This window comes from Triturus cristatus, chromosome 8 (genome assembly GCF_964204655.1).
Source record: "Triturus cristatus chromosome 8, aTriCri1.1, whole genome shotgun sequence".
NCBI lineage: Eukaryota > Metazoa > Chordata > Amphibia > Caudata > Salamandridae > Triturus > Triturus cristatus.
This window is the reverse complement of record NC_140591.1, coordinates 604,382,079-604,407,140: the sequence shown is the minus strand read 5'-3', so window position 1 is coordinate 604,407,140 and position 25,062 is coordinate 604,382,079. Positions and strand designations below refer to the sequence as shown.

At 41.5% G+C, this 25,062-nt stretch overlaps 1 protein-coding gene across 5 annotated transcripts in view; it reads right to left on the bottom strand.

Annotated features, from left to right (window-relative positions):
• Positions 1–8,928: 8,928 nt before the first annotated feature.
• SCEL (sciellin) overlaps positions 8,929–25,062 on the bottom strand; it is a 580,338-nt gene continuing 564,204 nt past the window's right edge. For all 5 annotated transcript variants that reach the window (XM_085622068.1, XM_085622069.1, XM_085622070.1 and 2 more), the window contains 3 exons: positions 23,392–23,500; positions 14,197–14,299; positions 8,929–9,564 (listed from right to left, as the gene is read on the bottom strand). In XM_085622068.1, coding sequence (XP_085478194.1) covers positions 9,548–9,564; positions 14,197–14,299; positions 23,392–23,500 — 229 coding nt within the window. In that variant the 3' untranslated portion in view covers positions 8,929–9,547. The remainder of the gene's footprint in view (positions 9,565–14,196; positions 14,300–23,391; positions 23,501–25,062) is intronic.

The following is a 25,062-nucleotide window of genomic DNA, read 5'->3' as shown; positions in this document are numbered from 1 at the left end:
GTCTAGTAGCGGAATCTTGTGAGAAAGGGAGCAGGTGGAGGTTAGATCAGATCTTAAACCCTTAGCTGTGGTCAGAAATGCATCTACTTCATCAAAGGAAGCAGCTTATGTATTGTACCTTTCTCATCTCCCACCCTTGGATATTAATGAGAGTGAGATGGTGCGCTCTATTTGATGGCTGTCTTCATGAGGTGTTGTTAGGTTGCTCGCTGGTATGCTCGGGTGGTAGGGGCTTGTTACGTGCACATGTCAAGTGTGTTCTTTGTGGCTTCCCTACTGCGTACAGCCCTGAGCTAGTCAATTGGTCGTTTTGCCGCTGGGACAGTGATAAATTATGTAGTAAGAGCAGTTTTTAGTTAGTCCACGTCGTTATAGTGATGAAGTGGTTATGTATTATGTTACAAGACGGGCCCACAAAACTATCATCCTTAGCAGCGATGGTACAGATATTGATATTGCAATTTGCGCAATAAACTTGGGTTGTATCAATGCAGACAATATGTGCCAAATCTTACAACTCATCTTCTTTTTATAGGGCCAAACAATGAGTGTATGGCAAGAAATGCCAGCAGTTTTGCAGTTTTCTTTGTGGCCCTACAACATATATTGCGAACCTTCTTGTAGGATCAAAACATAATGTAATTGAAAATTACAGTAGTTAAGTCCACCACCTTTGAGAGACTTGAGGATAGTAAAGTATTGCTTGTACTCAAGTAGTTCACTTGTTCCAACCGGAACTGTTGGTTAACAGTGTCAAAAGTCACAGAAGGTTCCCTTAGGACCCGTGTGGTGACTCCATCCGTCAGCCTTATAGCTTCAGGGGCATCAAGTAGTACTAACTCAGTTCCCATCCCTGACCAAAGGTCAACTTGTAAGTATTGTAAACGATAATCATTTCCTGGAGTTGATGTAGCAAAGGAAATGTGAAGTAAATCTGCAGTTATCTGTGGGCTTAAGGACAGTGCTTTAAGAAGAGTATGACAGCAGCTTCTCCAAAGATATTTGTAACTATTTAAGACACATGGGTGCCCTTCTCAATTGCCATGAAATAAGGCCAGTTACCAGAAAAAGAGAATTAATACATTTTGCGCAGATACTGTCATAAGGCAAACCAGGTGGGTGATACCATGACGTGTATATTTAATGTGAACGTTTACCCCAAGGGGTAACTTGACAATTATAACACGTTTATTATTAAGCAACTTATTGGCACTTATTGGATAACACACAAAAGGAAGAATGCTACTCAGGTTCAAGCACAGATCACTGCAGTGGATGCATTAGCCCACTAGACCACTGGCATGATCAAAGGTGACACAAGCGGCGTCATGGTAAACATAGTAGGTACCACAGAGTAATATGGGCCATATGGATCACTGAGGGCTACCAACACACACACACACACACAGATTCAAAATGACATTTGCTTGCTTCCAACGTTCACACAGACTATGTATCGCGTACCAATAAAGTAACAAAGGGAATCTACTTTTATGACGAGTGCTCTTGTGCTGGAGGCCAAATCTAAACTACTGCAACTTCTTGCAAGAGGACATGTTGGAAAATGTGACATTAGTGTGGCCACCTTACTGACAGATGGCCATCTTGATAGGTGTATAAACACACTCCCCCAGGTGGTACCCCGGGTAGAGAACTAGAGGCTCTGGGGTCTCAAGGGTGAGCTGGCCTCCCAACACAACATATGTACACAAAATAAGCTCCCCGAAAATTTAGTAATTTATAGAGAAATGTGATGTATCTTTCCCAACGCTACTCAGTACAAGTGTTGGGCATACGAAAATATGTAACGGATTGTCCTCACACACCACCAGGTGTCATGCTTCATCACAGGGCACTCCGTGCTCTCCAAAACCCCTGTTTGATGGAGAGCGGGCCTACACCTGGAGCCAGGGAGGCTCTTCTAATTAAGAATGTATCCGTGATATAAGTTAGTTAAACCTCAATTGGTTTAGATGGCCTGTTGCCTAATTATGTAACCATGTCTGCGATGAAAGAAGGAATTGATTGAAATAAAGTATTGAGATAAACACACTGGAAAAGTGTTGATGGAAGGATGTTACAAATTATGAGGTATGTTTGGTTATAGGAGACCAATTACATTTACATGTACCAAGAAGCTTGTAGCTGAGGTTGCAAGGAAATAAAATAAGGTATATCGTATTTAAAAAAAAAAAATTAACAGTGATTTATAAAGCACTATATGGCACAGATCTGCTTTGAAGTGCAGATCAGCGTGGTGGGTGTAGAGCCAAGACATAAAGGTGAGGAAGAAGAAAGTAAAGGAACCACAGTCAAAGGAAGGCAGCGATGTAAGTGTGGTCGGGCTTGATTCGCAGTCCAAGGGAACATTCCAAATTCAGACAGAGATGAAGTGAATGAGAGTAGCCCTTACAATTGAAAAATGAGCCAGGAAGCCAGAAAGGAGAAAAGGAGAGGTAGAAAGCCAAAGGAAGAGAGAACTAGCATACTGAACAAGCATCCGGGCGGGTCTTACAGACCAGTGATAACCAACATAAACCTATCTGCCTGCTCCCCACGGACATCAGTTCACCAAAATGTCAAGGGTAGCAGAAGTGAGATCACACAAAGTTTTACCCCAATGACATCTCAGGTCTAACACTTTGACCGATCCATACCCCTTATCAGCCTCTGCTTGCTGATGAGAGGTTTGGAACAGGCAAGGATTAGAAGAGTCTTGCTTACTTTGTATTTGTGCATTTGCCCTTTTCACACCTGAGACCAGCAGTAGCATGTGCAATGCTTAAATATCAAAGGATAAGACATGAGTCACCCCAAACTGCTCCCTTTCAATGCCACAGTCTACTTTAACCACGTTTGCCCTGTCTAACATTCCAAACTATAGAGATTACCAATATGTACATAATGAATCCGTTGGCGATCATGTGCCCTGGATATGATCCATGCCTCACTATCATATACTTGATTTTCCTTCAGCCTGATAAACTTAACTGCTGTGATAGGAGACAACGGAGATTTGGGAATGAGCACAAGCTGGCACCTGGAAGAAGTCTCAATCCTTCCCTGTTACACGGTTCGGACGATCATCTCATGCTTGTTCTTGTCCCACAGAAAAGAATGCCAGATAATGTCGCTTGTTAATGAATATTTTTATCCGGAGAGATCTGCAATATTGACTTAAAAATGCAGAATTATAGACTTACAACATTCTGCTGATGTGATTAGTCTGCCAGTAACACTTGCCCCATAGTTCATTGAGGGGCATATTATCAAGAAACGGCGTTAAAATTATCGCCGCGTTAGCGGCAGAAAACTGCCGCTAAAGCCGCGATAATGGGATTGATAATATGCCCCTGAGAATTCCCATAGAAGCCCATGTTCTGGTGTCAACATGGGCTTCTATTGGAATTCTCTGCGGCATATTATCAACCCCATTATCCCTGCTTTAGCGCCAGTTTTCTGCCGCTAAAGCGACGATCATTTTAACGCCGTGCTTGATAATATGCCCCTATGTACTTTAAATGCTTCTTTAGTAAATTAAGACGCAAGTTTGTGATTGGCCAATAATTAATCCAGTTTCAATGACGTGGAGTGCTGTGCTTGAGAAGATGGACAACAATACCGTTTTTCCATCTGGAATGATTTAAACTCACATTGAGTGAAAGATCAATCTTCTTGGTATTTAATGATGGGGGCAAAGAACAATACCAGCGGCCCAGCATCCAATATGTATTCAGTGCCAATGCCTCAAAAACTATTGATTCCTCCACTGGATAGAAATCAAATAATTGCAAATTTCTGCAGAGAAAAGGGACTACTCTCTTGTGCAAGAGACTAATTTACATTTGTGACAGGGTAACCATTTTATAGTTGCAACTTACCCCATCTTTTAGTGTTGATTGAACAAAAGAACAATGGAATAGAAAGGAAATAGCCATAGAGTTAGCAGGCGTACTGCTGGGAAACTATTGCCCCAGCACCCAACATTTATCAGAACTTTACCACAAATATAGGGGAAACCTACTGTAGAAAATGTTTCAATCTAGCTCAAATTAAATGCATGAGTGGACAGTCCAAGTGACAGGAATACAGTTCTAATCCCGTGAGGTTCAAAGTATAAGGGAATGTAATAAACGTTAATCTATTTAAAAAAGAATACATTCCAAGATAGTTATTGACTTCACACCCTGTGTTTCTCTTTAATTCGTGAAAAGAATCAAAGTATAAGCCAGCCAATATGTGTTTAGTTTCGGTGAAAAATGACCTTGAGTTTTCTCAAGCCAGAATGGTTACAAAAGACGTTTATCACAGTTGAATGTTCAATAGAGAAAACGTGTTAAACTCCAAGTTCACAGGGCTAGCTGTCTCTGGTGTCCTCACCTGCCCGCATGCATCAGCTGAAGAGACGGTGTGCAGTGTGGCCAGTGGCGGTGCGTCCATTGGGGGCGTTGGGGCATTGCCCCCCCCCGCCCGCAGCCGCAGCTCCCTCTGCGTCTCTGAACTTACTTTATTAAGTGCAGAGACGCCGAGGGAGAACTACCAATGCATGTCAGTCAGCATGACGTCGGACTGTGGGTGGTCCGGCGTCATGTTGACTGACATGCATTGTCAGACCAGCCAGGGACAGGCAGCACTGCAGCACAAGTGCGCATGAGTGGGCAAGGTGAGCTAACTTTTAGCCCGTGCCCAGTCATGCGCACATGTGTTTTCACTGACTTGCGCATGCCCATTAGGAGCCCCTCGGTCTCCTAATGGGCAGGCGGCGGGCGAAGAGTAAGCTGTGCCCTCAGCCAATCCTGGCGCTGCAGCAGCGCCAGGATTGGCTGAGGGGTTGCCACTCCAGTGCTGTTCCTGTTTCAACTCAAGAGGCGCCATTGCCAACGCAGAGCTGAGGCGGTCAGGGAAGTTTTCCTCTTAATTTTATTCTCTCTCGGCCCCCCCACCCCCGCGCCCCCCCTCACAAGCCCCCTTCGCGACTGCCTCCTCGCTCTTTGAAGAATGTTTTTGCGTGCATTGGAAAATAAAATGCATACTGCGCGCGCGGCTCTGTATTCACAAACGTGGTCTTTTTAAACCATCCTGCTTTCGTTTTTTAATGATATAAGCAATGGGCATTAGGTCTCACTAGGTGCTATAGATAGATAGTTCATGATGTTCAACCAATTGTGAGATGCGCTCTGTCGTAAGTCACTGCTTGAGTCCAGTTCTCCCGCTGCTGGCAGCTGCCTCCCCCCTCCTTTGTTCCCCCTCTTCCCTCTCTGTCTCGCTCCTCCTCATGTAGTAAAAACCGGTCGGAGACTTCAAGAAACAGGTATTACCTTCTCTTTCCTCCTTTCGTTTATTTGCTTCCTTGTGAAATGGATCCAAAAAAGAAAAACACTTGCTGGGAACGTAGTCTTTTGCTGACATTTTTCAATTTCTAAGTGCAGCCTCATGGTAGAGAGAAATAAAACATTCAAAATATGAAAAATAACTAACTAACTAAAGCAAGGTGGCCATATTGATTTATTCACACCTAAACACATTAGCGCCACATTACAGTGTTTGCCAGTGAAGCCCTACTTTTGTTGCCTCCTCACTCTTTGAACAACTATGTTTTCCCTGGGTGGGAAAGCACACTATTCCTGGAGGTACTGAAATACCTGCTTGTTGGGTGCGTGAATTGGAAAACAAAATGCATACTGCGGCTCTGTTTTCACAAACTTGGTATTTTTAAACCATTCTGCTTCCGTTTTGTAATGATAAAAGCAATGGGCATTAGGTCAGCTCCGTTACTGTCACACGTTCTTTTCTGCACCCTTGTTCCCTTATGTCACTGTTTTCTTCTCTTTCTATTCCCTGGTTAACTGACTTTTCTCTCTTGCTCTGGGGGTGAAGGCCGATGATGAGAAATACGCCCCGGACCGGACGTCGGACCTTAAAAGAGTGGCAGCGCTAAGTGCCCACCACCTGCAATCACCGGTACATATTAGGCGCTATAGTAGAGTCTAGAGATAGTTCATCCGATTCTTGTGTGAGATGTGCTCTGTCGTAACTACTTGTCATTTGCTATGACGGGGGAATGGAGGTGCGGAGACAGAGAAAGAGACGCGGGAGGAAGGGATACTGAGATGTAGGGAGGTATAGCAAGCAAGATGGATGTGACAGCAACAAGATAGGAAGAGATAGCAAGATAGAAAGAGGAAGTAAGATAGGGAGAGAGGAGAGCATGGGGGGTTGCGAGACAATGGAAGGGGCAGCAAGAGACAGTCACCGGGCAGTGTCAGCAGCACCCAGCCAGTGACAGAGGAGAGGAGATGCTGAGATAGCGAAAGAGATAAGGTAGGAAGGGATACTTAGATGATGGGAAAGTGAGAGTGTCGCTGGAAGAGAGTGACGCCGATAGAGCAGCTTGCAGCCACTTACAGGTGAAGGTGGTGAATTCTGGGAGAGAGATAGGTAAAGAGAAAAGTGACAGTTCACAGAGGCACTTTCACAATTGCTTTATTAACCTTCCTGCTTTCTCAAATTTGCTTGAAAATGCACCATTTTTCTTCTCTTTTTTTCAACATTTTCACGGGAAGAGAATGGCAACGAACACCCCCTTATGGTGGGTCGGGCTCGCTCGCTGCGCTCGCTCGCAACGGTGCAGTATACCAATCATTTTACGCCTCGCCAATTTCAAATGTCACCAGCCACCCCTGAGTGTGGCTTAGTAGAGGGGAGTCCAGAGATGGCCTCTTCTGTGAAGCGCAGTTGTGATCCCGGAGACGGACTTCTTTATCCCAAGTCGCCACTGATAACAAAATGTAAACATTCCGAATACTCATGCGGGCTTACACAAAATGCAATGGACTATTCACATAGTGGCTAATGTGGGATGAGCTAATGGCTGAATGGGGCTCACTCAAAGTTCACTTTGTGTATTGTTCACAAAAGGTCTTGGCTTCTGTAGATGGATGAATAGATCAGTTAAGACTGCATCCAAGACAATATTTAACAGCTTTTGGTAACGTTGACCATCCAGCATTTATCCACATCCTGAAAACTTGCATGGGGTTCATTGGCACCATCCTACAATGGTTCATGTACTAACTCACCAACCAAAAGCAACTAATTCAGATAGGACCTTTGCGATTCTGGACTCTTCCCACAGAGCTCCATCCTACTGTCCACCATTTTCAACCTTTATAAGCCCACCGGTATGCTGACGACACCCAACTATCTCAAAATCCCCTCACTCCCTGACATACAGAAACCCAAACCTGCCTGAAACGCATCCAAGCCTGGATGTCAACAAACTACCTAATGCTAAACCCCTTGTAGACAAAATTCCTCCTGTTTGCCAACAACACAATAAAAAACTCTTTTAATCATTCATCCTGAGGGGCTTCACACTCAAGGGGTTTCACACACAAACTGACAGAACAGGCCAAATCCCTAAGTTTCATCTTTGACTAGAAACTCACCCTCAAAGAACATGAAACAGCCTGGCTCCAAGTCTCTCTTCAGGAAAAAGTGAAACCTTTTCACACAAGATAAGACTTCAGAACAGTTCAACCGTTAGTCCTCACCGATATCAATAGAGCCAACACCATGTACAATAACAACACAGAGACTGCCTGGACTCCCCTAATAGGCATCCTTAAAAGAGCTGCACAGCTCTTCACCGATCTGAATAAATCTGACTATATCATCCTCTCACTAAAGTATCTACACAATGGCTCCCCTACTTAGAGAACAATATACCGGTCAATGCCAGACAAGGACCTCCAACATCACCAGATTAGAGAATAAGGGGCATATTTACAAGCCCCTATCGCCACTGCAACATCACTTTTTTGGACGTTGTGGTGGCGATAGGGGCTGTGCCTTATTTGCAAGGCAGCATTAAGCTACTTAACGTGGCTTAACGGTGCCTTGTGACTAAGGCATCCTTTCATGCTATACTTAGCGTGAAAGGGGAGGGCAATGGGTGTTGTGGTGGGTGTTCCACCCCAACACCCATTGATTTTGACGCTGCCCCATACTTACAAGAGTGGCGTAAATATAGGGTAGCGCGAAAATTAAGACCAGGGAAAACCTGGTCTTACCAGGGCAAAATGAGGAGACATTTTTAATTTGTCCTTGTTTTTGCTGTTTCTATGTGTGTTGCTTTGTGCAGCACACATGGAAACATCAAAACGCCATTGATTGTTTATGTGCAGAAAGGTGGCAGAGCATGGCATTAAGGCAAGATGGCCAACCCTGCGCTCCATCACTTCCATTGTAAATATGCCTCTAAACACTGTATGAAGAAAACAACAAGAAAACAAGCCTTCTCAGACTATGTCCCCAGGATATGGAACAACATTCCCTCTGACATCATAACAGCACCAACCTTTTTACAATTCAGGTAGAAACTGAAAACCCATTGCTTCAAGAACATTACGACAGATAGACTTACTTCTCGCCCCTTCCACTAGCTCTATGTCCTCCCTCTGCACCCCCCCCATATGTATCTCCACTGGGATCTGCCTTCCTGAAAGTGCTCCATACTGGCTGGATTTGTGCTTATGAAATACCAAAGCATGCATACATAATAAATATTTAAGCAGAAGCCCTACAATTTAATGGTGTTAGCAATGCACAAAAGATCATTCATCTCTTGTTGTTATACACAGATCACTGCATATTGCTTCACATCCTCTGGCCCATATCGTACGTGGATCCAACTATTTTGTAGCCAGAGCACCATAATTATTACTAAATTTACCAAATCTCTGTAGGAGATGAAACTAGAGGATAGATGGGACCTATGTGTATTGCAACCTTTAACCCATGGCACAGACTCATGCCTCATGCTTCAGGAGTTATCATGCAAATCACACCACATCAACATATCAATTATCCAACTCTATTTCACATGCTAAAAGTATAAAAGTATAAGAACATACTGACACTGCATCATGTTTTCAAAGTTTACTTTAATATACTACTAAGTGACCACAATATTTTAATGCTATGCTCATAATTTGTTCATTTAAAGATGTAATTTTCTTCATGCTGACAAATAAAAGTATGGCAAAATTATACAGTATGTCAAGTTAAGTGCAGGTTCTGTTTCACCAATTGTGTTATATTGTGCCCAATTCTCTTCTTTGTGATTATATCCGCTGAATACATATTACTATAAACCAATGTTCATATGTAGATACTTTTATTTTATTTTGTAGACACTTCCCGTAAATGAAACAGAAGAGGCTGTTGAGAACATAGTCAAGGATACATTTCTGTTTGAATACATCCCTTCACCCCAATGAAGAAGTTACATTTCTAAAGTAGAAGCGAACAATTTGTGAAATTCCAAATCCGTTCAGCTCATCGGCTCTTGTTCTCACTATACGAAGCCTTACTATACATTGTCCCATTAACACTACTGGTAAAAGCTAGTGAGGGCTCAGTATGTGAATCGCGGCAGAAGAAGCTGGACCCATAAACCTGGTATTTTCACAATATTATGGAATAGTACAGCAAATTGTAGGGTTTTCTGGAGCATGACGTTCATCATTTGGTAAAAAAGTACACATTAACGCATCCATTTATCTACAAAAAAAATACATAGAGTTAAAATTTACTCAGTCTTTTAGCAGCAGTCACATAAAGATAATAGAAATAAAAAATGTACATTTAAGCCCTGATTGTAAAATTTGCTGGGACACATCATTGGTAACTTTACACCCAGAATTACAGTTATGGAAGTGGTCAGTGATTTCAAGATTCAAAATTACTGGTCTCTTCTGGGTTGTTCCCTGAGAAATAGCGAAAAACCCCGGTAATTGATGTTTCTGCATAGACTCCCACAGGTTTTTCAAAACAAGTGAAGGTAGAAACACCTAATAATTGCCGGTTCCTACATTTCATAATCTCAACTCGGCAGTATCTCCTCTCAACTTGAGTAAAAGAAGGAGGATCTTAGTGTAAGGTTGTTATATAACTGTGTTTTGAAAGTTTGTGTTGGAGACTACCACATTGGATAGACAATTTCCAAATCTCTCAAGAAGAGGGAGCCCACTGACCACTGTGAGAAATCAAATCAGTAAGAAACTCTCTCAGTTGTTATGAAACACCCACAAATGTATTTATTTCAGAAAAGCACTCAGACCAAAGTCATCCAAAAGCACTTCAACTAAGCCACTGCAATACAATATTTAACTTACACTCATTCAGCTTTTGCAATCTGAAGTAGCAGTGCAAAATAACACTATTCAACATAAAGTGTCCATGTGCTTTTGAAGTGGAGCCAAGGTTAGGCTCAAGTTGCAGGAAGCTCAACCTAATGCAATCCTTCTTTAACTCCATATTTCTTTCCGTAAAAATATTTGGGTAGTGAAACATTTCAATTACATTTGCGAACTTCTTGAGATTTACACATTTTGGTCTAATTAGTAAAATTCTACTGTTTTCATGGGTGCAAAATTTAACACATCTTTTTAGGGGGGCTCGTTTGATTACACAATATCTTTCAGGGGACATTTTCTACACAAACTAGTTTCCTACACTGTATATCACGTGACTTTTCAAGTTACGTTTGGCATTGTGCTCAATTTTTACATAATTTGCTGCAAACTCATTTTGCAAAGTTTTCCATAATTTCAACTAATTTTAAAGAAATTTCCTGTGAAGTGGGTCAGACATCCATAAATCAACTACACTTAGCATCAGCAGCGTGTATTTTCTCTTGGGCAGAAATCAACATAATTACTAATTAAATACAGCAAAAATAAAAGTGATGGTTTTTGGTGTAAACATCTTTGAGGGCGCCTGCTTCATTTGTGGACATAAACAACTTTTACAGTATAAATGCCTGGGAATTCATTCGACCTCTCATTGAACCGGGAACCACAAATGTATCTAATAACTTGAGCAATGTTCTCAAAAGTTTTATTTTTATTTATTATTTATATTTTAAGAAAGTAAGTATTAGCCTTGTGTAAAACAACGAGGATTGCGTTGTTAACATTAAGCGAAAGTGATAGTTTGTATTTTAGTTAAAAAATTTTCTATTGTCTTGTTTCAAGGGGTGACATTTTACTACATTTTTGAACTGCTGGAGCAGGGTGTTGCCCAAGTCACTGTTGGCAGAAACATCCAGTGAAGAAATTATAGTTGATGGTTTTCACTACAAACTCTCATGCCTGCTTATGCAAAAATGTTGATTATCTTAACTTGCTGAGCGCCTTTTTGGCTACCAACTCACTCCACATTGATGGAGAAACTAGAAAGTCCATTATGGTGCAATCTGCTTGAATTAATTAGGTTAGAGTTTGGAACAAAATAATTCTGAGTACACCTATTCATTTTTACATTCATTTGGATTTTTTCTGGTAAATAAACATGAATGAGCACACTTTTTCAGTGGATGTTGAATGAGACTATAACCACTACTGATGGGAAGTATCAAGATGGTTGACATTTTTAGAATTGCAATATATTGCAATATCTGCTATAGGATCCTTTGGTATTTTATCATACTTTTAAAAGTATTACTGAAAACGATAGTCTTGTTGAGATCAATGGAGGCTGACTCATTAGTGGTAAGAGTGAAATCATCTTATGAACAGCAAATATTGTAATCTATAGAGAGAAAAAGTGAATCAAGATACATATGTTATATTGTAAAGTGTCTTTTTGATCTTCAAGTATAAGTAAATCTGACTCAGCAATATGCTGTTATTTAGTACAGCGGCTTGGATCAATCTACTATCATAAAACAAATCATCAGTTTCCGAAGTCAGAATCAGTTGCCAAAACACTCCAACATGTTTTATTCCCCAGATGATGAGCAATGCAAGATTATAGGCCTAAACATAATGCTTATCTGTGCGCAAATTGTAAGTCTTATGAATTTAGCAAATGCACTTATACATTGATGAATTACTAAAAGAGATCACCGCATGGAGCTGATTGATTTGTTGGTGTGCATTTAGATCTTGTAGATTTTGTGAAGGGATTTTAATCATCTGTTAATATTGATGTTCGCTCCCTTGAATAAAGATACACTCTAGCCTCATACAGAGGGTTTGATGTGAAAGTGTGTGCAGTTGTCACAAAGTATTTATATTTTATTGTATTGCAAGAAAATTGGATTTGTACATGTGCTGCCATTCTCTCTGTGTTTATAATAACTATTTGTATTGAAAACCTTTAAAAACAGGAGGGATAGAACATACCTTGCTTGAATATTGAATTTGACCAAATTCTCATTAATTTCTATTTAGGGATGCTGCCTTCATAGGCTACTGACATATTGCTTAGATTGACATTTTGAAGCCTTGAGTCTCTTTTGTGGAGCCCACAAAATGGTTGAATTAATTTGATAGCTTATTAAGACCAATAAGTGCGCCTCATCTTTAAAAAACTTGTGACATTTTCTCATCTTTGTGCGAGCCAATGTTTGTTCTAGGTTCTGCCTGAAAAATGTTTCATACGATAGGTTACTTGAGTCCTTCACCGCTTTCATGTTACAAGTAACAGCAGTATTTGTACAGAGGAGGCTTGTTCCCAGTTAGTCTGTTGTCATTTTTGACAGATGATATTTATTGTTTCCCAACTCATTGGTACTCATTTTATCGACTTCAGAAAATTGTAAGGTTGAGTAAAGCTGGTGGGATTTAGAACTGTGATAAAGTGATCAAACATAGATCCGCAAGACGGATAACTTGATCTACTGAGCAAAAAGAACTCCGTCATGGCTTACACCCGTCTATCATTGATATCATTTAAATATCCTACATGATGGCTTCATTATTCAGTAATATGAGTTGTAATAATGTAGCTTGGATCAATAGATTAATGAGTCGTTGGTAGACTAAGGCATGAAATATCATTCACATTTTGAAAATTCATTATTCAAAAGCAATCTGACTCTTGCTTTATATAATATTCTGTTTTGCTGCTTCGCCTTCAGCTTTACAGAGTGAAGTAAGCCATTTACCTGAAGCCATATTCTTACTTTATGCTCTTAGTTTCAAGACACTCTCATATATCTAACGTCTGATGGATGCCAACTTGTGTAAAATCTACACAATTATTTATTCATAGTTAAATGATAGTTTATTGCAGCTCTGGCCCACACCTCCACCCATTCAAGTAACTTCTAGGAAACTAACTATAAAGTTGAAGGCAAACATTCTACAACAGTGAATATTCTACTTTGAACTCTACTTATATAACATAGGTGTGAAATGCCCCAACACCACCTGAAACTGTTTTGAAAGGCTGTTACCAACACCATACACTCTTCACCTTAATTACGGGTGTGTCAGTAACTAAGTAGAGACATTAGTCAAACAGTAGTTGAATTCATCTTCAGGGTTCCTTTCCATAATCTTACATCTACTTCCCCCCCAATTTCTGAATGATGGGACATTACCAAGAATAGTTTGGCAAATGTAGGTTTATGAAATACTCCATGAAAGCAGCTTCTAATGAACAACTTGACCATACAGAGTATCCTCTCAGACTGAGTGTTGTTACAACGGAATCTATGTGGAGAAATCTTATGGCTACCTTGGAATGTTTTCCCAATGGGGTTACCCCATCAACAGTGTAAGGCTGCTGGATAACTGAAAGAGATGGGAGTGTTGAGGACCATCATCACATTCTGCAAAGGTGATTTAACGTTATGTACTGGGTTGGGTAAAATATGAGGCTGACCACATGTCAATACCTCACACACTACACACATTTCACCCCACATGGAACAAAGTACATGCATACACTTCCTGAATGAAGCATGCAGGTCTGACTATAACCTCTCTGTGCAGTTTAAGTTCTGCAATGCCACACTTGCAGTGGTTGAACTCTTAGTCAGCATTTGTTAACATGACATGTGAAGTTGCCAAGCAGAATGATTGTATTTTAAGGAATTTAATCTGCTGTATGAATATGAAAAAATGTGGGGACAATTTGCATCCTATCTGAATATATGAATTATAAGCTATTGTAAATCATAAAATATAAACTTCATAAAATAGAATGTATATTTTGCATATTAAACGAAAGTCAATAAAAAAAGAAGTTGGCAAGCAAAATTAGTTGTTACAATCGAAGGGCATCTTTACAAAGTAAATAGGAAATGTACTCATATAGTGTCAGGGAGTGGATGAGATGGCTAGACATTTGCTTCACTTTCATAAATAAGTGAGACAATTAAAGTGAAACGCAGTAACCTACCTCTGACAGAAAGATAGCAAGGAGCACAGTGAATGGTCTGTCTGTAAATCCACATGCTGTCACCCGCGTTCAGATGCGCCAAGGATGAATTGCACACTTCACACTGAAACACAGAACACAGTTGTTACATTAACTGGCATGCATGACTTAGGAAATTGTAGTGGCAGCGTGCCAGTGAGGGCACCAGAGACTTCATCCCCCCTTTCGAGTGAATATTAAATTTCTGTCAGACTGAGCAAAGGTCAGCCTAATAGACACTTATCATGTAAGGGTCAGGACACCAGGTGCTTTACATTTGTTAATTCACAGGCACCAGAAGGCCAAGGTCGCCAGGCTGAAGATCTCCCAGCTCTGAGAACATCATCAGCCAGGCAAAGCCCTGTGAGGATCCTCCCCTGATGATGAGGGTGAGCAGCCCCAATAGAGTCAGTCCTGCAAACCTTTGTTTTCAGCCCTAAAGGGTCCAGGGCAGGCTTTGAACCAGCAAAGCCTCACACCACCCTTTCCCATCTCATCACAGAATGGGGTCGGGTCAGCAAGTCTCACCGACACCACCCCACCCCAGCATGTGACAATGCAGGAAAGGACCTCCTCTCATTGGCTGACACTTGGCAAGGTTAGCCATTGAGAGGAGGAGGTGGAATATTTCTGTTCTTGGTGCATGAAGCTGCTCCTAGTTTCTATTTCCCTCCTAGGCCATCATGATTCTCCCTTCCACCACCTCCTAGGACTGCCTTTCCACCATGGCCCGCAAAGTAAGTGCCTAATTGAATATTTGTGTGTGTGTGTGTGTGTGCATGTATGAATGCAAGTATATTTGCATGTGTGTGCTTGTTAATGGGAGGATGCATGTATTCACATGTATTTGTTTGTGAATGGGCAGACATGAGTGTGAATGGATTGGTTCAAGCATGTGCACCTGTGTGTGCTTGCGGATGGGTGAAAGTGGACGTGTGCACAAGTGTATTGTTTATATACTAGAAAGTAATAAACTGAGTCACTGCACCAATTCTATGTTCTCTTTCTTACACAAAGCAACATTTTGAAGAAGTTTGACTTCTCAGATAAGGAGTATCTGAACATGAGAACACATTCACTGTGTCTCAGCTCAGGGAAAGGAAGGGCGTGAATTTATAAAGATTGATGTGGCTAGATGTATGTCCAACTCACTTATGTGTAAACTATTGGTACCAACAATTCAACATTGCACCTACACACAAAGGTGAGTGATGTCATTTTGATCCCTAAACATGTGCTACAATGCTCAAGTGATTTTTTATTATTGCAGATTATTATTATTATCACTGTTATTATTGAGATTATTATTATTGTAGTAGTAACAGTAGTATCAGTATTAATGTTGTTATCATTCCTATTTTTGTGCTGTGAGTAACAATAATAATATTAATACAAATAATAATAATGCTAATAGTAATACTAATAATAATATTAATATTTTCTTCATTGGTAGTATTATTATTTTTATTGATATTATTAGTATTATTATATTTTGTGCCTGACTCACAAAGAGTGTGTTCAACTATGCATCCCAAATTCAAGTCAACAATTTACATAATTTAAAAAATTGTTGGTGATTCACAAACATCCCAATAAATCATCTAGAATTTGATGGAAATCATACATTATTTTATGTACATCTACATTCTCATACGTATGCCATGGGATTGATAACTGTGCAAATAATCCACTGCCGTTTGATGAAAATGTGCATTTGCACATTTAACTTTCTTCCACGCTAAACAAACAGGACCTTTGGGATTTTTTAAAGATGCAGCTACAAGATTCTTAGCCAGGTTCTTTAAGAAGGAGGTTTTGTTTTTTGAAAAGTGGCAAAGTGAATAGTTATTTGCTACTTTCCGCACAACTGGAGCGATAACATACTCTGGGAGCCGGTAAGGCAAAAGTAGGTTCCATTCATGCATTAAGTAAGACTTACTGAATCATCTCTGTTACACCCCATAATTACTAGCTTTCTCAATTCACATTTAGGACCTCTGCTGGACCTGTAAATCTGAAGTCCTACCTTACCTTCATCTTTACAATTGCAAGCAATAATGTGTTCTCTTGTATCAAAATAAAAGATACAATGTATGAAACTTGACATTAAACATTGTCACACATGCCACGTTACCCATCATATTATCTGCGATAAATGACAAAGTCGTAGCTTACTCGTCATACAAGCAGTGACAATGTACATGTTTAATATTGATTGAATGTACATTAACAACTTAAAGCACTATGGGTTATTTTACCCAGCCAGTAGATGTTCTTACATTCTCCAATTCTATAATGCATTCATTGAAGGCCAGTGTTTTCCAGCCCCATTAGTTTAGAGAAGATTTAGAATTTGTCTTTGGATAGGCCAGACTGCAGGATATCACATGCCCAATGATACTCATCAAAGAAGTCTCACCTCACAGACTCTACCCTCACCATTTGACTGTGTACCCTGAGGCCATGCTTCTTGTCCATAGTAGAGAATAATTGTTGATATTTAGTGTGTCTTCAATGGGTAGGTAAGATAGGCAGAGATGTGTTACTATAGCCTTAGAGCCCACCGTAGCGGGCTGTCCATCCCATAAAAGGCCCGTTCCAGTGGTAAAAGCCCAAGCGGAGACTGAGGGCCTTCAACAGGGGGCAGGCATTTTTAGGCCGGTAGAGTCTACTACGAAGGGCTCTAAGGCTATTCGAACATTCTGCCCCTAGAGGGCAGAATGTTCTAATTTGTTAAACAAAGACCTCACAGAGTCCGAGTCCGAGGGGGTTGAAATCCCCTCAGCTCCGTGAGACCTTTGTTTGCAGCTGTTGCTGTGAACAAACATTGGAATATTGATGCTCCGGGCTTCCACCAGCTATTAGATTCCGGAGCACTCCATTATCTTCAATAGAGAGTTCAACATTCCAATGTTCTAATATTCCAAGGAGTCTATGCATCAGTGATGAAATTGAACTCACAAGTCAGGAAGATTAAACCAACAGTTTGAAGTGAGCCTTTTTTAGAAATTCAAACTTTAGCTACTATCGTTCTCAGTTTGAGTTATATATTTCCAGGAATATTTTTGGTTGCTCCCTTTAACGGCTAGGATCAAACAATTGTCAGAAACTACACATTTCCAATGATTGTCCCCTCTGAGGAACATGGACTGTTAATTGACTGGTTGTACTTGACCCCACTGCCAACAGAATCTATCTTTGCCAGAAAGAAATTACAGATTAAGCCTGTGATATATTTACCAGAAAGACATTTCTGGAAGCCTTTTATGCCAGAAATTCAGGCATCCTTTTAACATACAAGAGGAGACCATCTTGTTAAAGTGGCAATACAAGCAATCTTAGGCTGTCGGAAAGTTCTTCCTCTGCATTTTAACGAGCCCTGATAGTTTTAGTATGACTAGTACCAAGAGGACACTTTGGGAGAAAAGTTCCTAAATTGTCCAAAGTGTATGTGCTTAAACTAGATCAGAAATGTACGCTAAAAGAATTACCAAGAACTTTGTTGTTCACTCAGGTGCCATTGTCATGGACTTGACCATATCTTAGAGCCCTCAGCAACTAACCTAATTTGCTATGAGTCACCTTCCATCTTCTTTCTTACCCCAAGCATCTTACAAAAGACTGCTCCTTGTGCAATGGTGCCTTTGTGGGAATCTATTAACAGGAAGTTCATCAAGCCATAGACTCAACTGAAATTTAATCACTCATGAATTCACCTTGCACAATTTGTTTAATCTAGTTCTTGAACTATCTTCTAAAAGATGCCATGAATTTCCCAGACTCCATTTGCAGCCAGATTCCACTGAGAGAAAAGTGACCCAGAGTAAAGTATATGAAGATATAAAGGTAATTTTGTTCAGAGTGCCCAGCATCTGCCAAATGGCATGTGGGTTCCATTAAAGGTAACCACATCTCTAAATGCTATTGGATGTCTAGCCCTATATTATCTGGGCTGGGTCTGAACCACTATTAATTTCTACTATATTCTGTTTTATGTTACTTAGAATAAATGTGTCTGGCCATTACGTTCCTAATTCTTGAACTGTTTTCAGTTGCATATACTATCATTTAGCCCCTCGCCTGCATAATTTCACCTGGGGCTTGGTCAAGCTGCCAACAATTGAGACAAGGGTACTAGAGAGATAGATTTGTGTGCTTGTATTTGTGAAGTGCTTGTTCTACATGCTGTAGGAATATGAGTACAGTACACAAAGTCCCGATTACACCCAGGGGTGTTTTGAAGCACCCTTAACTAAGAGAAGGGCTGATTACTCGGTGGGCAGATTGCGAAGCGGCCCTTCGCATGCAGTCGGCTACCCGTGCTCATAGTGATAGGGCGTTGGAGTCGGCCCAAGCTTGGGGAGCGCTGGCGGAACTATTGAAAGCTGCTGACGCTGATGGTGAAGGGGCCTCTGACACGGAGGGGGGCGGGTCCCGTCCTCCCCTACATCTGTCTAGAGGAGCGCTGAGGGGTCGGCAATGGCACACTTGGGTGGCTGGTGGTCCTGTGTTGGGCAAGTCAGAGGCGTAGCGTTAAAGACTTGAGTGCCTTGCCATATATTCTGTCATTCAGTCATGCCGGAGGGGGGTGGGGGTTGAGGGTGGTAGGTGGGGTGAGGGACATAATGTGGCGTGGCTGTTTCACTTTAGTTTAGTTGTTTCTATTGCACGGCAGAATCTCCTGAGTGGAGACTCCGCGACCTACGGATATACGAGCTACCTACATATGGACACTGGATGGTGTACTTCCAAGGGTTACCCCACAAGATTTGCTGGGGAGGCACTGAATTACTCCGTATATTGTGGAATCATAATAAGGATGTTGGTGCAAAGGGAATTGTATGTTGGTATGTTCCGGGCAAGTGTTGGATGTTGATTGCACTGTATTTGAGTGATTTTCATGCAAATAAACACATTTTCAAAAAAAAAAAAAAAAACTAAGAGAAGGGCTGATGATTGGCTGGAACCACTATCCCTCAGCTCAAAATTGCATGTGTGCTTTTCAACTGTACATGTGTGACTTCTTCTAGATTCACCAGCTTCAAATACCAATTTGGTGTTGCAGCTGGTGGAAATGGAATAATATTCCCAGAATAAGATTTTTCTACTTTCTGTGAGAGCACTGATGCATCGCCCTACCCGGACACATTTTAGACCCTTCAAGAGGGCCACAGAGACCTCCTTCCTGTGTAGGCATGCCACAGGCAGGGGAAATATGTTATCCCAGATGCTGGGTAAGAGGGATTACTTTAAATAACCTCTCTCAGCCGGTGCTTTTCCTACTAATCGAAGAAATTATATATTTTCCATAACAAGGCCTAAGCCATGGTCCTCTCCATTCCCCTTCTCCTAGGCAAGTGAATCCGCCATATAATAATAGGCATGGCCCAGGCAATTTGTGAGGATTACCTCTATCCCAAAATTATTCTAGAAGTGTAGATGGATCTGGATGTCATCCATGTACATCCGCTTTTGCCAACAGTGTAGTAGGTTACTTTGGTACATAAAATGTTGAACAGAAATAATGAAAATAAGGATACCTGAGGCGTATGCCTCCCTATCATTCGCTTTGTGAAATTGGTAGCACCAGTTCTCTAAACTGTATAAGCAGTTTCAGTTTATCAAATATAATTTGTAGCTGGCTGAACAGAGATTAAGGTGTATACATGTTGTATGGTGGGCTTCAACATCATAAATGAGGAGATCCCTCTAACATTTGCAAGTGCACTATCATCCCTTTTACAAATAAATTATTTACTACTCAGTGACGGTGAATCTCAAAATATAACTGACTTCAGAGTTCATTAGGAGATTAGAAATACTTTCACAAACTAAAATAAAATCAAATAAAATCACTATTAGCACAGTACGTCAAACATGAAGGAGGTAGGGGATGCAATTCAAAGTTTCAGAACTACTACCTCTAAAAACGTTTCAGGTCAGTAATTTTAAGACTTGCAGGTCCTGTATCAGTTTCATTTTCTTATGAATAATTTATCATGGCCTGGCGTTTTTATCATATAACTAGTTATAGGCAGAGATGTGAATCATATCGATCTCACCGTGGGTATATACACCAGATATTGCTTTTTTTGAATATCTATCTCTTGTCAAAAACATAACCATTAATTTAAAATGATCAAAAAATTATACCCAAAGTGGAAAAACAATATATTGCACTATATTATGTTATGCTATGCTACGATATGTTGTTAAACTGATTTTATATAGTGCACATCTGCTAATTATTTGGCCCTTCATTGCTTTTATTTGTATATGTATTTGTTTCCAGTAGTAGATGTGCCCATGGATATCAGTGCTAGGAGGGATTTCGTACACTAACCATGGGCCACATTATGGAAAGGGTGGTCTGCCCTGGTCTATGCTGCTGCCCTGCCCTGGGTGCAATGCATGAGTGAAAGGCAGAATAACTGTTTAAAGCAGTTGATACATCTTGCACTTGGCCTGCACTTCAAAAGGGGACACAGGCCCTCTAAATGCAGATGTAGAAAGGGTCTGAACTCACCTGCAGGGGATCTAAGGGAGGGGGGTCCATTGAACCCCCTTTCTCCTATTACAGGGTGTCTTAAATCAGCCTGGACACCAATCCTTTAGTTTTCTTGTCTAAATGCGCAGATCCCATAGAGATTTGTAGGAACTACACAACACCAGGATCACCATAATGGCTCCAAGCACTAGTTGGCTGTCCTCCTCATCAGAGCCTCAGAGACATAAAAGCCTCCTTGACTCTGTCTACTGTGAGTCCTGTCCATCCGTGGTGCCAGCCAAGTCCTGGATCCTTGAAAGCAGGCCTGAATGTGCTCTACCAGTCGAGCTTAGGTCTTTTGGGCAAAATTGACTCCGCGCAACGCATCTATTTGCAGCTTTGCATCAGAACTGCCGCTGCAGGACTCATCCCCGATGCAGGACCCCGCAGCCCTTTAGAACCGCCGCTATGCGACGCATTCTGGATGAAGGACTTTGCATCGAACCTCCCAACTCCTATGAACTGTCACTGCGCAACGCATCCTTTGCGCAGAACCTCGTATGACAGCCCCTTAGCTCCCTGGAATTGCCACTGCGCAACACATCCTCAAAGCAAGACCACACATCACAGCTCACAGCTCAATAGAACCACCACATCCTCAACGTGGATCTCGCAATGCTCCACAGCCAGGATTTAAGGTACTTTATTAAGTGGGCCTAACTTGATCGCTGTATCTGGCTTGTGCTCCACCGCAGTTGGCCTGAACTTGTGACTTTTTGGGCCTGACTTGGTAGTTGGTGGTCACACCGCCAGCCTACTACGGTCTGCAAACCTCAAACAAGCAGGCAGCATACTGACCGCAGTATTGAGATATCACCATGGAGCTGGCGTTGTGCCTGTGGTGCTGTCAAGGCTGCAGAATGCTACGGCTCCAGTTAAGAGCCGCAGCCAATGCCGGCCATGCTAAAATCCATATGGGCGGTCATGGGCACTGTTTCCCTGCAGCATAGGTCACGGTGTGCACAAAGGTGCAGATGGCATGAGGGCACACATAGGTGTCACCATGAACATGTCTCAAGAGCGTACTCGTTCTAGAGAAATGTTTTCACCTCCAAAACCTGCCTTTCCACCAACCTTTTCATGGCAGGGTCCCGCCATGAAAAGGTCGGCATTAAGGCAGGTCATAATGGCCATGGCGGTGCCCAGAATGGCACCGCCACCATTCACCCACGCTGCCCACACTGCCACTGCTGTGAGAGCTCAGCTCTTAGTGGAGGAGGCAGTCTCACCACCTGCATTGTAATTCGCCAGTTGGACCACCTGGTATGCAGGCGATCGGACTGCGAAAAAATCATCGGCGGTCCCAGGACCACCAACATCTAAATAAGGCCTTTTGTCCCAATCTGGTACAACCAGATAACCACAGTTGGCACTTTTTAACTACTATTTTTACCTACATCTTTTAAGTTGTATAATTCCAGTTTTGCCAATTGGATTGTTGTCATATTGGTGTCAAATAATTTACTATGTTTCACTTTATTTTCCAAGTAGATTTGGGATTTTTCTTGTGTTGTGTTTCCTTTATATTATTGCTTGAAGTGCATCATAAATACTTTACACATTGATTTTAAGTTAAGGCTGACTGTGTTTGTGCCAAGTTACCAGAGGGAGTATATCCGCAATGGGGTAACCCTGTGTCCCTCAGAACCTGGGTATGTATAAGAAGAACTACAATGGTTCCGTTGGGGAGAAAGCAAGTATTTGAAAGTAGAATCAATCAAAGAATGGTTGCCTAATACAAAGCAGAAATGTAACAATTGTTTCAATCAGAGAGTAACATGCAGGTTCAATGGCGTTGGAACACAGGTTTGCACAACACTGGCTAGTAGATGCTTGCAAAAATATTGTTTTGTATAAATAGAAGCTCTCATAAATACTTACAAGTATTTATAGGGCTGTCGGACTGAAATACAATCTTAAAGTGACAAGTATTAGGGTGGCCTTGGGTGCTCAGTGATAGTGGTGCAGTGCATATATACAAGGTGAAATTGAAGGGGAAAAAAATAGGACATGGCCGGAACAACAAGGGAAGAAACAATATCTTTGGTAACTAGCACATTTGCTTGAGAATTTGTACCAAGAGATTTGGTGAGGCTGAACCATATATTATCGTCGACGTTTCGACCCTGACAAGGCTTTATTAGAATGTCATGACATAAGTGTCCATGCAAGCATCTGCGGCCCCTTCTGTAAGATCAAAGTGCCACTTGGGTGCAGAAAGTGGGCACACACACCCATTGTGCCTTCATTGCATTTGATGTAGTTCAGCCCCATATGTTAATTAACATTTTACCCTGAGATTTTACATTAGGAATCTTTGTATGACACTATGGACCAAATTGTGTGAATGTTCACCATTAATGGGTAATTTTGGCACCAATCTTGAACCAAACTTTTACAAATTAACTTATTCCAAATATTAGTTTTGCACTAGTTTGTCATCGCAAAGGACAAACATTTTTTACTTTTAAATTCTGGACATTGAAGCGGTGCAAATGTCACCGCAAAATGGTCTAGCACCAGTGCAACATTGCCCAAAACCAGGGCAAGATTACTGAGCACCGCTATCATTTATGTGATGTGACCCCATGCACGCAATAATATATCCATCAAGGACAACCATATTTTACCTTGAAACAGGTTGCATGACAACATATGTTCAAATCCTCCAAAATCATCTTCGGGTCGATGCTGAGCGGTTTCCGGCAATAAGTGCACATGTCTTTTTCAATGACTGACCTGGAGGTGAATGAAAGAGTACCCATTACCGATAAACATCATTTCTGGGAAATACTAATGCAATGAGGAGAACATCCGGTAAAAAGCCTATGTCCAATATATTGACTTCGGGCGACGGAAGGGGGGGGGGACAGGAGTATTGATTTTCACCCTCTCAAACAATATTGGCAAAGCAATTTCATCACAAAGTTCATATGGAAAGCTGGAGTGCTGGGATATTTGCAATTAATATGAAATGATGCCTTGGGAGCAATACATAGCATTTTAAAATAAACTATTGAGCAGTACTGTGACATCAAAAAACAGCCATTACCACTGGATGGCGAGTGAAAAGAGGCAGAAATCGTCAGTCATTGTCAATTGATTTGAGCCAGTTATATTTACTGACGTGCATGTAGCATCCATTGATGATATTTAACTAACAGTCATTAACAATGACATTAAGATCACACACTCTAGTTCCTATGCTGGCAGTGAATAGTGGAAAACACCAGAGCCCTGTCACCAGAAGTAAAGGGCCTATTTACAGAGGTCATGCAGCGCAGCAAGCGTGACAGGGAAAGGGCAGGAATGCGCCATAATTAAGGCAATACGGCGCATTCCTGTCCTTTCTCATGCACTGGTGCCATGTTGGCAGCCTAGCGCCAATGCAGGCACCCTTACACCATGGTGCAAGGGTGCCTGTGTTGCATGCAGGATTGTTTTTGTGAAGGAAGGGGCACCTTCCTGCAGAAAAACAATCCTCGGCGGCCTATTTCTCTTTATCTGCAGCACACATAGAAATAAGAAGAAACGAGGAGAAATAGAGTTATTTCTCCTCATTGCGCCTCCCCTGGGGAGGCATTTCTTTTTAGTGCATTCCCAGGTTTATCAGTTCTGGTAAATCTGGGAATGCATCAAAAACCATAGGAGTTAAGCGGGAACACCCACATAAGAACGTGTTTCCAGGGCAGAGTAACTCCAGATTTATAAAGCCACTCAGGGCCACACAAAGTGAACTAGGGTGGCTTCATAAATCTTACTTAAGGTTTGCATTGCACATGTACCATGCAGCGTGGTGCAAACATTACCCAAACCTCCTCAGAAATAGACCCCCTAAATTCATCGCATTGACCAGAGTTATCCTGACTCTGCCAATCATCTTTAACTCAATGTAACCAGGTCAGATTACTTCAAATCAGCAGTGCCTTTTGTATTCACTGGAAATGTGGAGGTCTCCATGCAGTGCAAGGTAACGTTGATCCGAGCAAAGTAACTGCAACATTCAGGGTCCTCCAGAGTGCGGCCAACTTTCACCTCTTACATTACTCTGTATTCTCAAGAAGGAAGCTCCCACTGCTACCTTCTGCTAGGGAGAGCTCCTAGAACTCACCACGGTCTGCTCATCACAACTGGAATACAGCTGAGAGGGGTTACGTTTCGACCAATGGGGAGTGACAAACTCTTGCTAACTAAGTGTGGAGTGGATTCAGCCACTGAAGGCTCAAACTAGGCCACCATTTTCTTTTTTAAGCTACCTGGCTCCACCTTCCTTTTAGTAGTAGGAGCCAGTTTACAACACC